General features: G+C 41.5%; 1 protein-coding gene across 2 annotated transcripts in view; it reads left to right on the top strand.

Annotated features, from left to right (window-relative positions):
- The first annotated feature begins 301 nt into the window (after positions 1-301).
- ALDH1L2 (aldehyde dehydrogenase 1 family member L2) overlaps positions 302-19,358 on the top strand; it is a 63,422-nt gene continuing 44,365 nt past the window's right edge. For both annotated transcript variants that reach the window (XM_042247165.1, XM_004006689.5), the window contains exons 1-4: positions 302-415; positions 12,221-12,365; positions 13,681-13,915; positions 15,903-16,068. In XM_042247165.1, coding sequence (XP_042103099.1) covers positions 368-415; positions 12,221-12,365; positions 13,681-13,915; positions 15,903-16,068 — 594 coding nt within the window. In that variant the 5' untranslated portion in view covers positions 302-367. The remainder of the gene's footprint in view (positions 416-12,220; positions 12,366-13,680; positions 13,916-15,902; positions 16,069-19,358) is intronic.

The following is a 19,358-nucleotide window of genomic DNA, read 5'->3' as shown; positions in this document are numbered from 1 at the left end:
ACCCCTTATCTTCCGTGGCTCCACGTTGTCTTTTCAGGACTGTGTTAAGGACATGAGTTGGGGTGTCAGATTGACCTTTAAGGCAGATCCTTGTATACCTCAGAAGTGTAACTGGTAGAAGATTCCACAGCTAGTGAGGGTGGAAAGGCGGCAGCCGCCAGAAGCGGTCCCTCTGGCTGGACACCAGGCCAGCTCCGGGAGACCAGCTCACGCCCCGCCCGTCGCACGGGATTGGCCGCGGGAGCCCGGCCAGGCGAGGGGGAGGGGCCGTAAGCGGGGTCCCGGGACACGCCGAGGACCCAGAGGCTGCAGGCCGAGTCTGGGCTGAGCTGCTCCCGGGCTGCCCGCGCGAGCGCTCCTTTCCAGCATGCTGTGGCGGGGCGGCCAGGCGCTCCGGCGCTTCTCCACCAGCCGAGTGAGTTCCCCCGGGCGAGCGTCCAGGCTCTCTCACCCGGGGACTGCTTTCCAGATTCGGGGAGGGGCCGGGGGGCGGGGCTAGGGTGGGCAGCTGTTTACTTTGCAAGACAACGTTTGTTTGTTTGTTTGTTTGTTTGTTTTAAACTGGGAGAGTGGAAGTAAAGGTCCTGGGAGGGTCCCGAATGGGCTTGTCGAACGAGCCTTTGTCCTCTAGCAGGAAGGGCTGAGGATGTCTGGCTGGGATTGACAGGGTGGAAACGGTCATTCGGCCAGGGGCACAGAATCGGCTTCCTTTCAGTTTTCATTTCAATGCTGAGACCCCTGCCTGGTTACGAGGTGGAGCGGAGGTCCAGGACCCAGTCCACCTCTTGGAGGAGAGTGGCATCAAGTCGACCAGGTCCTCCTCCGCAGCCCGACAGTTGTCAGCGCTCCCGATGGGCATGCAGTGCCCATTCACACAATGGCAGTCCCAGCCGGTGACTGCCAGCTCATTATTCCGGAGCTGCAGATGGCAAGCTTTCTATGATTACCAGGCGCTGCAGAAGCAGCCACCCTGGAATACTGGTAAACAATGATGCAAGAACAGAGCCCTGGCCTGGCCCGGCCCGCAGCCTTGGAATTGCATCAGCTTCTCCAGCGATGAAATGAAGGAGGACACGTTGCATGTGGGGCTGACTTCAGCACTTTGGGGTTCCTGGGGAAGAGATGCATCTATGCATCTAGGTAGAGTCCAAGCTGTTTAGGGAGGAAAACAGATCCATCCCATGTACCTCATCTCTTTTATAGGAAGTGCATGTTTGCTGTGTTATAAAAGAGTTGGCATTTTGATTCCTCTTCTCTGTTAGAGTCATATGTGCATGTGTACCTATCCAGATATTAAAAAAAAAAAAAAACAAAAAAAAAACTTGGAGCAGAGAAGTCTTGAGTCGCATCCAGAACTGGCCAAAAGTTGCATAAATGGGAAAGCTTTGGTCTCTCAGACAGCCACAAGTAATGAGAATTCACTTTATCCCATGCTGCCAGTTCTAGTTATTTTTGTAATAAGGGGAAAGATACCTGTTGTGGCAAAGACTTTGATGTTTTTCCTCTGCAGTGCTCTGGACTCCTCCTTAGCTCTCTTGCTACGTGGCACATGGGAATCTGTGTTGAGTGGTACAGAGAGCAAGGGGCTTGTGTTTGCCTATTTCATTGGCGTCCCCTGTCAACACCTTTAATTGTCTTTTTTGGAAGCAGACAGGATTCTTGAAGGATGAAAACATGTCAATAGTGGGATTATATAAGCTTTCAGTAATAAAAGATGAACATCCCAGGTAGCAAATGGCATAAACAAAAACACCCAAGTGGGGAAGCACCAGGCATGGTCTGAGGTCAGGCGCCTGAGTTTGTCTCCAGGAATACATGTGGGAGAGCTGTGCCATATGGCTGGGGAGAAGGCAAGTTCTTCAGTGGCCAAAAGGAGAGCATGGAACATTAGGTGATGCATTTGGGGTATTTTACTCCATAGAAAATGGAGATTCATCCTTTAGACTGTATTCTATAAGAATTGTTTGAAATCAAACACGGCTGATAGGAGTACAAAATGGTACAGTCACTTTGGACAACTGACCTTTTTTTTTATAAAGTTAAACATACACCTATGACATGACCCAGCAACTGTCCTCAGAGGTATTCACCCTAGAGAAATGAAATCTTACGTTCATCGGAGTATCTATTTATGGATGTTTGTTGTTGTTCAGTCACTCAGTCATGTCGGACTCCCTGCGATCCCATGGAGTGCAGCACTCCAGGCTTCCCGGTCCTGTCCTGGATGTTTACAGAGGCTTTCTTCATAATCACCAATTTAAACGTCTTTCAGTTGGTGTCAAGATAAGCAAACTGTGGTATATCTATCCATATGGTAGACTCTTACTCAGAAAAATAAATGTAATGAACTATTGATAAAAACAATAGGGATGAAGCTCAAATATGTATGTTAAATGTAAGAAGACAAACCCAAAGCGTTTCATATTTATATGGGTCCTCAGGTGGTTCAGTGGTAAAGAATCCCCCTGCCAGTACAGGAGACATGGCAGGAAGATCCCCTCAGGCCACCCACTGCAGGATTCTTCCCTGGAAAATCCCATGGACAGAGGAGCCTAGCAGGCTAGAGTCCGTGGTGTTGCAGAGTTGGACACGAATGAGCAACTGAGCACATATCGTGCCACATTCATCTGACACTTTGGAGAGAGTGAGCTATAGTGATAGAAAAAAATACCAGTGATTATCAGGGGTTGGAATTAGGGGGAGGGAGTGACTGTAAAGGGACAGAAGGGAATTTGGCAAGATGATGGAATTGTTCTATACCTTGATTGTAGCAGGGGTCACATGACTGTGTGATTGTCCAAACTCACAGAATTTTACACTGAAAATGGTGTTTTATTGTATATACATTGTACCTTCATCTTAAAAACTTTTTTTAAATCACACAGCACTTTTGAGTTTGTATTAAACCAGAATGAAGGAAGAATGAAAAAAAATCTCTCAGAATTTAATAAAATCCAAGGAGAAAATTTACTTGAAACACTTCCTGGCATAATTAATTCTCTGTCTTAAAGAAATGGATTTACAGTTATTTAATGATCTCAGCTTAATGATATGGCTGGATCTTTTTAAATAGTGCAACTATCAGTTCAGTCACTCAGTCGTGTCTGACTCTTTGTGACCCCAAGAATCGCAGCATGCCAGGCCTCCCTGTCCATCACCAACTCCCGGAGTTCACTCAGACTCACATCCATCGAGTCGGTGATGCCATCCAGCCATCTCATCCTCTGTTGTCCCCTTCTCCTCCTGCCCCCAATTCCTCCCAGCATCAGAGTCTTTTCCAATGAGTCAACTCTTTGCATGAGGTGGCCAAAGTATTGGACTTTCAGCTTTAGCATCAGTCCTTCCAAAGAACACCCAGGACTGATCTCCTTTAGAATGGACTGGTTGGATCTCCTTACAGTCCAAGAGACTCTCAAGAGTCTTCTCCAACACCACAGTTCAAAAGCATCAATTCTTCAGTGCTCAGCTTTCTTCACAGTCCAACTCTCACTGTATCTAGCAATAAAACCCTTGTCAATGAGCTATTATTGTCCACTTCCAGTATCTTGCCTAGCTGACTGCTTCTTAATTTCTCCCAATGGCGGGGGCTATTTAGGCCTTATATTTATTTGGCAATCTGTTACTTAGCTCCTCTGCCAGTGTCTGAGACAAGCCTGACTGGTTCAGGACTTGGGGTTACTTTATGATCCATTTCAAGAGGACCCTTCCCTGCTTCTTGGAACCAAGTACTGACTTTACACCCTAGTTCTAGCAACTAGATCCTTTACTTGTTTCCTTATTGCATGACCCTCTGCTTTGGTGTCTAGTTTAATTTAGGACCCTCAAATTCAACTTCAAACCACATTAAATTATATATTATGTACTGAGCACTTGGTCTAAATCCTGAAGAAATAATAATAAATACCATTGCTCTAGGACTTTATATGTACCAGGCACTGTTATAAATGCTTTGCATATACTCATTTAGTCTTCATAACATCTCAGTGAGGTAAGTAATATTAATATGCCCATTTTACAAAGCAGGAAACTGAGATGCAGAGAAGTTAAAAAACTTTTTCAGAGTCTCATAGCCAAAAAGGAAGGAAAAAAAAAAAGAAGAGATAAGTAGTCCCTGCTTTCAAAGAGTTCATAGATTACGAGGACAAATGATTAAACTTGCCTTTAGGTAAAGAATAATAACGGAATGGAAATACAAATGAGGAATAAAATATGAAAAGGCACTCAACCAAACTAGGACAGGGACTCTTCTGGTTGCCTTCAGCGTAGGAATCCCAAACAAAAATGCCCACAGAGCCCACCCAGGTCAGACGAATGAAGCATTTGGGCTGGACTGAGTAAGCCACGTTCAGAGTTGAAGGACAGCATCCCCTGGTCCGCTCCAGCTGACCATTGCCACTTGGGAATGTTGATCATGGTTGACAAGCCTCCTGATTTTTAAAGATAAGTCAGAAATTCAGCCTGCTAATGTAAAACCTCCCAAAAATCTTATCACAGTTCTTTTACAAATGCTCTGTGGGCCAAATATAATCCTCTTGTCAGGTCACCAATTTGCAGCCCCTATCCACGCAACAGGGGGCTTCCCTGATAGTTCGATTGTTAAAGAATCCTCCTGCAGTGCAGGAGACCCTGGTCAATTTCTGGGTCAGGAAGATCACCTGGAGGAGGGATAGGCTACCCAATCCAGTATTCTTGGGCTTCCCTGGTGGCTCAGCTGGTAAAAAAATCCTCCTGCAACGTGGGAGACCTGGGTTCTATCTCTGGGTTGGGAAGATCCCCTGGAGACAGGAAAGGCCACTCACTCCAGTATTCTGGCTTGGAGAATTCCACAGACTGTACAGTCCATGGGGTCACAAAGAGTCAGACATGACTGAGCAACTTTCACTTCACTTCACCATGCAATAGTCCTGTACAGATGTGAGAGCTGGATAATGAAGAAGGCTGAGTGCCCAAAAATTGATGATTTTGACCTATGGTGCTTGAGAAGATTCTTGAGAGTCCTTTGGACAGTAAGATTAATTCAGTCAATCCTAAAGGAAATCAACCCTGAATATTCATTGGAAGGACTGTTGCTGAAGCTCTAATACTTTGGCCACTTGATGCCAAGAGCTGACTCTTTGGAAAAGACCCTGGTGCTGGGAAATATTGAGGGCAGGAGGAGAAGGAGAAGACAGAGGATGAGATGGTTGGATGGCATCACTGATTCAATGGACATGAGTTTGACCAAACTCCATGAGATAGGGAAGGACAGGGAAGCCTGGTGTGCTGCAGTCCTTGGGATCGCAAAGGGTTGGACATGATTGAGAGACTGAACAACAACAGCAACCACACACTGTGCCCAGAGCATGGCAAATGCCCAGAATATGCTTCTTGAACAGATCTTGCACACCGTCAGGCATAATGTGGGAAACCACGTGCCAGATAGTCCCTTAAGAGTTAGGTATCTCACGGTCTCAGAAAAATTTATTTTGTTTTATTCTTTTGTGAAAAAGGTCCTTTCCCATTATCATTGGAAAAACTGCCAATTCTCTCAATTTCTAACATAGGCAGCTTTGACCTTATTTTACACCCTGCTCAAGTGTTTTTATTAAGAAGGGCTTTGGATTACTCAGACTCTTAGCACTGTGCCTTTAAGTTTTCTGTAGAAGATTGTGTTTTTTTCCAACCATTAGAGTATAATGAGTTCATATTAACTTGCTTCCCAAGAGAGTTTCACCAAGATGTGGATAGTCTCAGGAATGCAATATTTCATATTAATAGTTTAAGAAGCAAAAGCCCTATACCCTGCAAAAGGCTCTTCTAATGCAGAAGATTATCTCAAGGGAATTGCAGGGTAATAGCACTTATCACCCAGATTTAGAAATACTGTGGATCACTTTATGCCCCCTTCTTTCTCACCAAGGTAACAGATTCTGCTGGTCTCCCTATTTTTATTTTAAGGATTTTATTTTAAGAGTAGATGTCATCCATTGCCTTTAAAAAATGTGAACCTCTGCTCTGTATCCCAGTTTTGCTGACAACACTATACATTGATACCATACTTCCTTGTTATAAAGTCAAACTTTTGTGGTACATCCTCTCATGCTTCTGCAAATCCTAATAAATTCTGACTATGACAAACAAACAAAACAGGCACTGACAGTATCTCAAAGAATGTCCTCTGGTCACCAGCCTTCACCCTTTAACAAATGATAACTGTCTCCCATGACAAGACCACCATGGTAATCCATTAGAAACTCTGATGAAACTGTATCCCATAATTGGCCTGTCAAACTATTGCCAAATTTTTCTTTAAAAAAAAAAAAAAAAAAGATGGGAGGAGGAAGACCATCAACACAGGAAAGCAATAGAAGTACATCTGCTGAAGTGAAATAGATCTGAGTTTGAATCCTGCCTTTACTCCTTATTATTATTATTATCTGTGGCCAGGTTACTTAACTTCCCTGAGCCCTGTTTTCTCATTTATAAAATGGATCACAGTGAGTCTTAATTATGTATGATAAGGATTTGATACATTTTTTAAATTAGTGAAAGAGGTTCAATAGTGTGCCTGTCTCATGGTACACTCCCATAGGAAAGGTTCATTATCATCATTTTCATTTACCTGGGTATTACTTACAGTATACTAGCTGACATTTCAGTTCAGTTCAGTTCAGTCGCTCAGTCATGTCTGACTCTTTGCGACCCCATGGACTGCAGCACGCCCTGTCCATCACCAACTTCCGGAGTTTACTCAAACTCATGTCCATCGAGTTGGTGATGCCATCCAACCATCTGATCCTTTGTCGTCCCATTCTCCTCCTGCCTTCAGTCATTCCCAGCATCAGGGTCTTTTCCAAGGAGTCAGTTCTTCGAATCAGGCCGCCAAAGTATTGGAGTTTCAGCTTCAGCAAGAGTCTTTCCAATGAATATTCAGGACTGATTTCCTTTAGGATTGACTGGTTTGATCTTCTTGCAGTCCAAGGGACTCTTAAGAGTCTTCTCCAACACCACAGTTCAAAAGCATCAATTCTTTGGTGCTCAGCTTTCTTTATAGTCCAACTCTCATATCCATACATGACTACTGGAAAAACCATATCTTTGATTAGACAGACCTTTGTTGGCAAAGTAATGTCTCTGCTTTTTAATATGCTGTCTAGGTTGGTCATAGCTTTCTTCAAAGGAGAAATCGTCTTTTGATTTCATGGCTGCAGTCACCATCTGCAGTGATTTTGGAGCCCAAGAAAATAAAGTCTCTCACTGTTTCCACATCTATTTGCTATGAAATGGTGGGACTGGATGCCATGATCTTCATTTTTTGAATGTTGAATTTGAAGCCAGGTTTTTCACTCTCCTCTTTCACTTTCATCAAGAGGCTGTTTAGATTCTCTTCACTTTCTGCCATAAGGGTGGTGTCATCTGCATATCTGAGGTTATTGATATTTCTCCCGGCAATCTTGATTTCAGCTTGTGTTTCATCCAGCCTGGCATTTCACATGATGTACTCTGCATTTAAGTTAAATAAGCAGGGTAACAATATACAGCCTTGACGTACTCCTTTGCCTATTTGGTACCAGTCTGTTGTCCCATGTCCAGTTCTAACTTGCTTCTTGACCTGCATACAGATTTCTCAAGAGGCAGGTCAGGTGATCTGGCATTCCCATCTCTTTCAGAATTTTCCACAGTTTGTTGTGATCCACACAGTCAAAGGTTTTGGTGTATTCAATAAGGCAGAAGCAGATGTTTTTCTGGAACTCTCTTGCTTTTTCGATGACTCAGCAGATGTTGGCAATTTGATCTCTGGTTCCTCTGCCTTTTCTAAATCCAGCTTGAACTTCTGGAAGTTCACAGTTCATGTACTGTTGAAGTTCGTTTGGAGAATTTTGAGCATTACTTTGGTAGCGTGTGAGATGAGTGCAACTGTGAGGTAGTTTGAGCATTCTTTGGCATTGCCTTTCTTTGGAATTGGAATGAAAACTGACTTTTTCCAGTCCTGTGGCCACTGCTGAATTTTCCAAATTTGCTGACATATTGAGTGCAGCACTTTCATAGCATCATCTTTTAGGATTTGAAATAGCTCACCTGGAATTCCATCACCTCCACTAGCTTTGTTTGTAGTGATGTTTCCTAAGGCCCACTTGACTTCACATTCCAGGATGTCTGGCTCTAGGTGAGTGATCACATTGTCGTGGTTATCTGAGTCATGAAGATCTTTTTTGTATAGTTCTTCTGTATAGTTCACATTTTTTGAGCATTTACTATTGCCACACATGGCACATCGCCACATTACAGGCTTTATCCCACTAAATCCTTATGACAATAATAATAGTAACTTATAGGATAAGTACTATTATTATTCAGATTTTAATTGATACTCGACAGCTGGTGTTATAGAAGAACAATGGCACTGATGTGATAACTGGGTTAGAATCTCAGAGCTACCACTTAGTAGTGACTGGACTCCAGGCTGTATCTTAATTTCTCTGTTTTAATTTCTTCATCTGTGCTAAGTTGCTTCAGTCATGTCTGACTCTTGGTGACTGTTGCCTGCCAGGCTCCTCTGCCCATGAGATTCTCCAGGCAAGAATACTGGAGTGTGTTGCCATTCCCTTCCCCACTTCATCTGTAAAACAACATATTAATGCCTGTCTCTGAGAGTCACTGGGCAATCAAAATAAACATATATTAAATACCTGGCACACCCCAGGGTCTCATTAAAATGTTTGCTATTACTTCCACCGCTTCCCCAGACTCCCCAGGGCAGACACATTTTGGAGGGATGGACACACACTCTAAAACACCAGAGATTTGCTGATTTGCATATGCCTGTCAGTCAATGGAGAGCTTGTTAAAATGCAGCTTCCTTGGCTAATATAGTGCAGAGACAGGGTCCAAACTTCCTCATACGCTTTTGAGTTAATGCCAAATTCCTGAGGGTCTGACTCAGTAGATCAGGGGTGGGACCCAGGAAACCACATTTTTAATATTTCCTCCCAGATAATTCTGCCAACACGGACTGTCAGTCCTCAGATCATACTTGGAGAAATAAGGCTAAAGTAAAACATCCCAGTACAGCTGTTTAGAATTATACTAACTCACTATAAACACTTAAAATCATTAACTGAAATCTTCTCACTGTTAGAAACTTGCCTTTATAGTCTCAGTTTTACCACTAAGCTCAGAAAGTGTTTCAGTGAATGTAGAATTTCCAGAGATACTGACATGGTTTCTTTAAGCACTTTCTGGCAGACTGTTGATTTAGGAATTGAAATCCCAATAACGAGATGACAGCTGGGGACACACTACATTTGAGTCAGCTCATCCTCATGGCCCTTGGTTGTCTTTTACGACTAATATTTAGGACGTCTTAAAATATTTGGCATTGGTAATGGTGTGAGGTAAAAGCCAAATTTTGTAAGATAGCAAGCACATTGGTTCTGTATCAAGCAACAGCATTAATTATAGGATCTGAAAATAGAGTATTTACCAAACATTTTGAGTTTTTGAATGAGAGGAAATGAAATAGTTATGTGTTATCTGTAGGCAAATTGAGCTGTTCTTACAGAGTAAATCTGTCTGTCTGTAAGAATCTGTTAGATGTTGAAGCTTTAGGCTCTTAGGGGATAGAAACTTTGGCTGGCCCTTGAAAGGAATTTTTAAACCCAAACCCTAATTGATTAATTATGAGCTCACAGGGAAGGTGTGAACTTGCATGCGTTTAAGTTCATGCCTAAAAAGGGATGCCATTTATGCCCTTAGTAAAGTGAATTCCCCATATAAGGGATGTCCTGTGATATTTCTACAGAATCTAAAAAGAAATGATACAAATTAATGTATTTACGAAGCAGAAACAGACAATGAACTTATGGTTGCCAGGAGGGAAGAATGAGGAGAAGACAGGCTAGTTAAGGAGTTTGGGATCTACATATACATACTGCTATATGTTAAATGAATAACCGATGAAATCCTACTGTGTAGCACAGGGAACTCCGCTCAGTGTGACAACCTGGGTGGGAGGGGAGTTTGGGGGAGAATGGGTAGGTGTATATGTATGGCTGAGTCCCTTTTCTGTTCACCTGAAACTATCACAGCTCTGTTAATTGGCTATATTCCAATATAAAATAAAAAGTTAAAAAAATTTTTAATTAAAAACAATTAAACCGATAAATAAATAAAATGGGAAATAAGGGAAAATTAAGTTTCTTATAGTCAGATTTTAACAGTGAGGCTTTGCTAATTTAGAATGACTTTCTGGAACATTAATGAATCCCATTCAAACTGAAGGAAAAATGTTCTATGTCCAAATCCTGTGGAGCTGAATTCTAACATGGTGGAATGAAAGATGGAAAGAACTCTGGGGAGCTGGGGTTGGTTCTTTGCCAAAATGGGATTCACATAGGAGGTCATGACTCCCTGATTACCATCCCTATATGCACAATCCTGCATCCAGCCCGCTTCACCTGGTGACTCTCTTCACCATCTTAACAATCGACACGTCAACACATTACCTTCAGCTTTGTGAAAAGACTTCCTCTTGGGAGAATTTACAAAAGGTATAATTGCTTAAAGACAGTCCTTAAAAACTTTAACTCCTTTAGTGCCATTCTTATCTTTATGATGTTTATATTTATTGACAATCAGTGTATTTTTGTGCATTAGTGCAGTGTTCTAAAAAGAAGGTAGACTAACACAACACTGTAAAGCAGTTATACTGCAATTTCTTTTTTTAATTTGAAAAAAACAGAAGTTGGAAGAGATGGGCAGTGCTGGCACATTTTATGTTTAAATACATACGAGGGCTTTGGAGTCTGACAGCCCTGGATTCAAGTCCCACCTTTGCCTTGTTTTACCAGTATGACCTTGGTGATAAACTAGATTTTTCTAAGGCTTGGTTTCTTCATTCATAAAATGATACAAAATAAGGGATAAGAAAACAGGATAGTTGTGAAGATTAAGTGAATGAAATAATGGGCAGACCTCAATTTCTTCTCTGAAACCTGTGGGGCCAAATGTGTTTGGGGTTCAGAGTTATTCACGTTTAATAGAGTTAGTATGGTACATGGAAACTTACACGCACTTTATAGCAGGGTCTGGGGTAGTATCTGTAACTAAGCACACTGATTGATTTTCTCTGCAGCAAAACGTACTAAAGACTATAAACAGTGTTGTCAGTTCCGTCAAGTTTGAAGCCAAATGATTTTGTGTTAATTTATAAGACATCTTCAAAGACTATAAAAAACATTTTATTAGATCAATCCAGATCTTGAGACCAAATGAGTTTAGATTACTTACCAAAAATTTTGGAATTCTGGACTATGTGAAAAAACATAGAATTGTCTACTATGTGGCAAAACCTTTAAAACATTATTAAAGCTTTTACTTAAACAGTGCTGTGTGTCAGACACTGCTTTAAGCCTAATACATATTGTCATCTACTTCAATCAGAATTGTGTAAGTTGGTATTATTCGCATTTTATAGATGAGAAAAAAAGGCAAATAAAAGTTAGTTACTTGCTTGAGGTCACACAACTAATAAGGGATGGGTGGCACTAGGTTTTGACCCCTATATTTTACTAGATGTTAATTCTTGGCTTTATTTTTTGGAGATGAGAGATGATTTAGCTCTTATTTCTAAATTGTGGGGTATAAAAACATTGTTTTATATTGAGGTAGATCTTGCTGAGAATTACACTTTTTTTAACTATGAAACTTGGGCTTATTTGCTAACATCTAGTTTCATTTTATCAAGGAGTTGAAATACCTTGTAAAAATATATGCAGTCTCAATGATTATAGTGAATAATCACGTAAGCAAAAGCAAAGGGAAAATGAGGAATACTTAGGTGTGAAATTGAAGTATGTAGCATGTAGTCTGAGTTCAGTGTATGTCAATAAATATTTTGCTTTGTAAACCTTTAAGCCTTGTGTAGCCCTTACCATCTGGTATTATTGAGAAAAGATTATTTATTATCCATGTATCTTCTATCTATACTGATGTTGTTGTTTAGTCGCTAACGCATATCTGACTTTTTTGTGACCCCATGGACTGTAACCTGCCGGGCTTCTCCGTCCATGGGATTTCCCAAGCAAGAATACTGGAGTCGGTTGCCGTTTCCTTCTCCAGGGGATCTTCTCCACCCAGGGATCAGACCTGTGTCTCTTACACTGCAGGCAGATTCTTTACTATGGAGCCACCAGGGAAACCCATCCATACTAATATCTGTCACTACTGAATTGTTTCACAGATTTGTTTCAAAAACAAGCTGAAAGTGGCACTTATTGGTCAGAGCCTCTTTGGACAGGAGGTCTATAGTCATCTCTGCAAAGAAGGCCACCGAGTCGTGGGAGTGTTCACAGTTCCAGACAAAGATGGAAAAGCTGACCCACTTGGTGAGTGTATCTTGGAGCAACTGGATCATGGACTCTGCACTTGGCCTTCTCGGGCCGAGTCAATTTGTATGGTGGGTACAGACTCAAACATTCTCCCTTCTCTTGTGGGCCTCAAGACAAAGATGCAGGCCCCTGTTGTACTGAGTTTCTCCACTTAACAATGTGGTGATCATCAGGTCCATCAGAGGAATTTCCAAGCATATGTTTTTCCTGAGTTATGCTTGTGACTTTCCAAAGGTTCTATAAGACATGTAGAATAATGTCTGATGCAGAGGTGCCAACACAAATGCAAGGAAGCCCACATCCAATAATAGCAATTGATGTGGGCTTATAAAGAACACATTTATCTCAGAACGAATTATAACGATGGCTGCTTGACTCTTAACAGTAGGTAAAGAAAATAGCCATCCCCAAAGCAAACCTACAGTGTGATTCTGATTTGCTCACTTTAGTTATGTTGAATGAAAGGGCAAGAAACAGATATTAGGTTCATTTTTTGGTAAGATGGTACAGAAAACCCGAATGAGCTTTTTGGTCAACCCGATAGAAACAGTCTACAGGTAGAGAATAAGGACTAGTATCTAGAAACCTTGGCTTGTGACTTGAATCTTTATAAATCACTGGTATGATGCAATATATTGGTTGGGAAATAATATCTATGATAACTCTGAATTTTTTTTTTTCCTGAAAGAAGCAGCTCTGGTGTTTATTCTAGTTTCTGTTACTGGGAGAATTGGATAAAGGCAGTCAGAAGGTACAAACTCCCAATTATGAGTAAGGAGTAGGGATATAATGTCGGAGAAGGCAATGGCAACCCACTCCAGTACTCTTGCCTGGAAAATCCCATGAACAGAGGAGCCTGGTAGGTTGCAGTCCACGGGGTCGCACAGAGTCGGACACGACTGAAGCGACGCAGCAGCAGCGGGATATAATGTACAACCTGATAAATACAATGAACACTGCTGTATGTTACATATGAAAGTTGTTAAGAGGGTAAATCCAAAGCATTATCATCATAATAAAAAATTTTTTCTACTTCATTTATTTTGTATGTATATAAGATGAAGAATGTTTACTAAGCCTACTGTGATGATCATTTTCATGATGTATGTCAGATCATTATGCTGTACACCTTAAACTTATACAGTGGGGCTTAAAGCAGCTACCTTTGGCCATGAGATGGTCAGAATCTAAATTGTTCTTCATCATGTTTTATTTGTAGATGTTTCATGAAATTACGATGTGTGAACTAATAGTAATACAAAATTATGGCCCAAACTTTTTTGATGAAAATAATCTTCTCTTTCATGCTCAGCATTGGCTGCAGAGAAAAATGGGACCCCTGTGTTCAAGTTCCCTAGATGGAGAGTCAAGGGCAAGACCATAAAGGAGGTGGCAGAGGCCTACAGATCCGTGGGTGCTGAGCTCAACGTACTTCCCTTCTGCACACAATTCATCCCCATGGACGTAATTGACGGCCCAAAGCATGGTTCCATTGTTTATCACCCGTCTATCCTTCCCAGGCACAGAGGAGCTTCTGCTATCAACTGGTGAGATTTTTCTTTAAATAACCAAGATGGGCCCATTTCTATTGCCTGTAATCTTTCTGTGTTTAACCTACGTGATCAAGGAACTAGGTATGCTTGAACAATTGTGAGGTCCTGATTGCATGAACTCCCTGAGATCTTGAGGTACAGCATAAGCCAGAACAGCATTCCCAAGAATCTTCTATGACCTATTGGCTCCACTGGATGTAACTAGGTATTGAGCAAGCAAAGGTCCTGTGTTCAGACGAGTCTGGGTTATGCTGGATTTCTGTTTCTCAGAACCTAGAGAATTTAATATGTGCTTTCACGTGAGCATACTAATCTCCAAGGGAGAATGTGAGTACAAAGTGTTCCTCAATTTATTTGGCCATAGAGCTTTTTTTGCAGAGTATCTCAGGTACATTTCAAGAAATGCTGAATTACCTGAAATTATCTTTCTCATGGTCTGTCTTCCCCCATTCAAGGTTAAGTTTCTTGAGCGGAGAAAGGACTATGGTCTAACGTTTTTATTGCCATAAGGCCCAGGTTCAAGAACACTGCCTGCTACTGCCCAGTATCATAGGTACACTATCCTGTGGGTCAAGGTGGGCCTTTCTTATCATCTCTACTATCTCTCCTTTACCTGCATAACCCCCAGCTCTCTCTCAGGGTCAAGTTATCATATAGGCAGAAAATCTACCCTTGGTTTAAATGTGGTGAAAAACATTTAATTATATTGGGCTGGCCAAAAATGTCATTCAGATGTTTCTATAGCATACTGTGGAAAACCCCATATGAACTTTTTGCCCAACCCAATGTTTCAAGACTGATTACATGAATTGATTTCTTTTTGGCTCTTGTAAATAGTACTATAGTGAATATCTTTGTATTTAAACGTACTTTTTTTTTCTCATTTCACATTGCTTCCATGTGTAGAATCATTGACTCAAAGTATATGAATATTTTCAAGGCTCTTGATAACACAGTGCCAATTAGTTCCTCAAGATTTCTGAAGTGAGTAGTTGATTGATTGGTCAGTTGACTGAGTTGGTCTTCTTGGCTAGTAGCTCAGAGAGGCAACAATGATTTCAGTGAAGAGTATGGCTGACCTATCACTTCATACTCTGTCTATATTAGCCTGCTTTCTGATATGCTTTTATATATGTATTCCCATCTATCTGGTTTAGTGTATATACTATAAGGCCTGTGTGTGTCCGTGCTAAGTTGCTTCAGTCGTGTCTGATTCTTTGTGACTCTATGGACTGTAGCCCTCCAGGCTCCTCTGTCCATGGGATTCTCCAGGCAAGAATACTAGAGTGGGTTGCCATGACTCTCTCCAGGGAATCTTCCAGACCCAGGGATTGAGCCCGAGTCTCTCATGTCTCCTGCACTGGCAGGCAGGTTCTCTACCACTAGCGCCACCTGGGAAGCCATAAGGTCTGTAGGGTCAGTATTTCCTCTTAGGCTAAATTTATAGAACACATAATACAATTAGTTGAATTAATCCACCCTCTTTTACTATTATTTGTTTATAGACAATCTAATTCCAGCTCTAAGTGATGCCTATACCTGAATTATACAACCTAAGTTAAACATCAGTTCCCCTTTCAACACTGTACTGACTATCCTCTGTTTTATCTTCCATGATCTTATTCTGCCTAATACAGGGTCGGGTGCAATGTGGGAACTGGACCCTGGTGGGCAAAATTACTTGATGTTGCAATAGAAAGCCAACGTCTGGGAGTCAGTGAGACGTAGTACTGATGGTCTCTGATGCCTTTTCATTACTATGTGTTAATAAGAAAGATTACAGAGATGGGGATGTATAAAATCACAGAGCCACTAAGTTCTCCTTTTTATGAGTGCTGATATCGCCCAGCCCTGCTGTAATTTTCACAGTAGCTTCATTCACTGTCTATTTTCCACTGTAACCACATTGTACTTTCATGTTACTGATTCACCTTATGATACAGGTAACCAATGTGTTACATTGCAACTCTTCTTTTCACAGGACTCTAATCATGGGAGATAAGAAAGCTGGGTTTTCTGTTTTCTGGGCTGATGATGGTTTAGACACAGGACCCATCCTTCTCCAGAGGTCGTGTGATGTGGAGCCCAATGATACCGTAGATGCGCTTTATAATCGGTTTCTTTTTCCAGAAGGAATCAAGGCCATGGTCAGTACAATTATGCCATCACAGAGAATCTAGTAAACCTTTAAAGTTTTGGCAATGTTTCTCTTTTATTGAGGATTTACTCCTATGAATTTTTACTAAAAATAAGTATGAAAAACAAAATTAGATTTCATTATATTTACTAATAGGATGGCATATTGAGGGAGGAAATCTGAACTTCAGAATTTCTTATTCTGTGAAGCTGACTTATTCTTCTGAGGATAGTGATCAACTGGATAAAGTAGTCATCAAACTTCATTTATTTTGCCACTTATTTGGATCTCCATCCCGTTTATAATGACTATTTGTAAAGAAGTAGCAGAATCTGAAGAAATTTTGCTATATAATTTTGACTTCCTTCAAAAACATTTAAAATCAGTCTATGTAATAGGGCAAAATTTGACGCTGCTTTATTTGTTCAGGTATGCTCTGAATTAAAAACTCAAAACATGCACATCACAAGAAGTGATATATTAACCTGTAAAAACATTGAAAGATAATTTCAGTATCATTTAATGTTTTATAGTGTTTGATATGGTAGAAGTACAGCACAGAGGTGGACAATAAGATGATATAAAACAGCAGCCATTGATTTAGGAGAGAGGAGAGCAGTATTTTGCTTGTCAACATTTAATGATTAAGTGGGTGCTTTCCTAGTAGCTCAGATGCTAAAGCATCTGCCTGAAATGCAGGAGACTTGGGTTTGATCCCTGGGTTGGGAAGATCCCCTGGAGAAGGAAATGGCAACCCACTCCAATATTCTTGCCTGGAGAATCCCACGGACAGAGGAGCCTGGGTGGCTACAATGCATGGGGTCACAAAGAGTTGGACATGACTGAGTGACTGACACAATGATTAAAAGAGTAGTTCTTGCTCTACCATTTGTTTGTTGTATAGTAGGCAAGTCATTTAGCCCCTTTAGCCTTGGTTTCCTCATCTATAAAATGTGGACACTACTGCCTGACTTACAAGGTTGCTGTGAAAATTAAATGACATTTGTGTAAAGCATCTGGCACACAGTAGGTGCTCAAAATGATTATTATAATCAAAGTAGCAGTCTGTGTGTCCAGTAGCATTTTTGCAAACCTGGATTATGGCCAGAAATAGGTGGAATGAATGAGCTTAGCTTGAACCTGTCCCAGGTGGCTCCCTCCACATGCTCTTGAAGAGGTTGGAGTACTTAGCTGTGAGTACTTAGAGAGAAAACTGAGAACATGAGCTCACATAAGTCTCCCAGTGAAGGACACAGGCTCTCAACTCAAGGTAAAAATAAATGGTGCACAGAAGAGGACACAGGACACATCCCAAAGGCAATCAGACGCATGGACAGACTAATTTTTTTTTTATTCCAGGTGTCCTAAACTATAAATCCAGGTGAATTCCTTAAACATAACTATGTATTATTTTCTAGAATCATCATGATGAGCAGAAGTAACCTGCAATGACTTATTTTACAATTATCTTCCTAATATTTCCATTGAAAAAGCAAGATTGAAATGTGTTTAAATAAAGGAGTCATATTTAAAAGTGCGGGCTGGATATTGGCAGTAGATAGATCTGGAGACAGACCCTTCTCTCACACCTACCAGCTGTCTCTGTGATCTTGCTGCTGCTGCTGCTAAGTCACTTCAGTCATGGCTGACTCTGTGCAACCCCATAGATGACAGCCCCACAGACTCCCGTCCCTGGGATTCTTCAGGCAAGAACACTGGAGTGGGTTGCCATTTCCTTCTCCAGTGCATGAAAGTGAAAAGTGAAAGTGAAGTTGCTCAGTTGTGTCTGATTCTTAGCGACCACATGAACTGCAGCCTACCAGGCTCCTCCATCCATGGGCTTTTCCAGGCAAGAGTACCGGAGTGGGTCACCAGTGCCTTCTCCTCTGTGATCTTGAGCTAGTTGCTTTTTCTCAAGCTAATTGCTTGAGGCTTTTTGCAACCTCATATGTAAAACAAGACTGATAATATCCACCTTGTAGGACTTGTGTGATGTTAGTTAGTCACTCAGTCATGTCCGACTCTTTGTGACCCCATAGATTGTAGCTGACCAGGCTCTTCTGTCCATGGCATTCTCCAGGCAAGAATACTGGAGTGGATTGCCATTTCCTTCTTCTAGGATTGAACCCAGGTCTCTTGCATTGCAGGCAGATTCTTTACTCTCTGAGCCACCAAGGGATATTTTACATAAAGAAGCTAACCCGTGTGTGTGTGTGTTAAGCTGCTTCAGTTGTGTACGATTCTTTGCAACCCTTTGGACTGCAGCCCACCAGACTCCTCTGTCCATGAGATTTGCCAGGCAAATATACTGGAGTGGGTTGCCATTTCCTATTCCAGGAGATCTTCCCTACCTGGAGACTGAACCTGAGTCTCTTATGCCTCTTGCATTGGCAAGCAGGCAGATTCTTTACCATTAGTGCCACCTTTGAGAGAGTCAATTCCTAGGCAGGTTGATAAGAAGTCTAGGGGGTCCCCAAGGAGAGAGGGGTCTGGAATTCTCAAGGAGGAGGAAAGGACAAACTTTTTTTCCTCTACATTCCTTAGGATTATATAACAGAAATGTATCCTGCTTAAGGACAGTTTCTAGAAAAAACTTTCTGGCTAATCCTGTTATCTTAAAATGTAAATTATGGGAGTGGGTCTAGTAAGGTTTTTACAACCTCCAGACATTCTTTTGATTCACTGTAATAACTAATTAAAAAGTATATAACTCCATTGCTAACACTAGCGAGGGGGCACTCTTTCTGCCGCCTTCTGATGTCTTTGTCAGAAGCTTTCTCTATCTCCTTTATACTTTAATAAAACTTTATTACACAAAAGCTCTGAGTGATCAAGCCTCGTCTCTGGCCCCGGATTGAATTCTTCTCCTTCGGAGGCCAAGAATCCCAGCAGCTTTCATGGTTCAGTAACAACCTTTCATCTTTGGGGCTCGTCCGGGATTCTTCAGGACAAGGTAAGGATGCTTGGAGCTCTAGTTCTTTGTTCTCCTAGCGAACACGTTTTCTGCTGTACTTTACTAACTCTACAGTATGCTTGTGTGAATGAATGACATGCCTTGAGCAAAGCAAGTGAGGAGGAGCCCTGTTCTGCGGTTCTGCAGTGACCTCATATGGCTTATGGCAGAAACCTGTCAGGGGTTTATACCGACCTGCCAATGCCAAGAGGCACCCAATGTCTCCTTTGGCGACCGACCAGAAATGGGCAAAGTGTGTGGACCGAACTCTCCTTTCTCAGTCAAACTTTCCAGTTTCTTTGACCATTTCATAACTCCTTGGGAATTAGAACTACTAACCTATCTGT

Source organism: Ovis aries, chromosome 3 (genome assembly GCF_016772045.2).
Source record: "Ovis aries strain OAR_USU_Benz2616 breed Rambouillet chromosome 3, ARS-UI_Ramb_v3.0, whole genome shotgun sequence".
Classification (NCBI taxonomy): Eukaryota; Metazoa; Chordata; class Mammalia; order Artiodactyla; family Bovidae; genus Ovis; species Ovis aries.
This window is presented reverse-complemented; position numbering and strand designations above follow the sequence as displayed.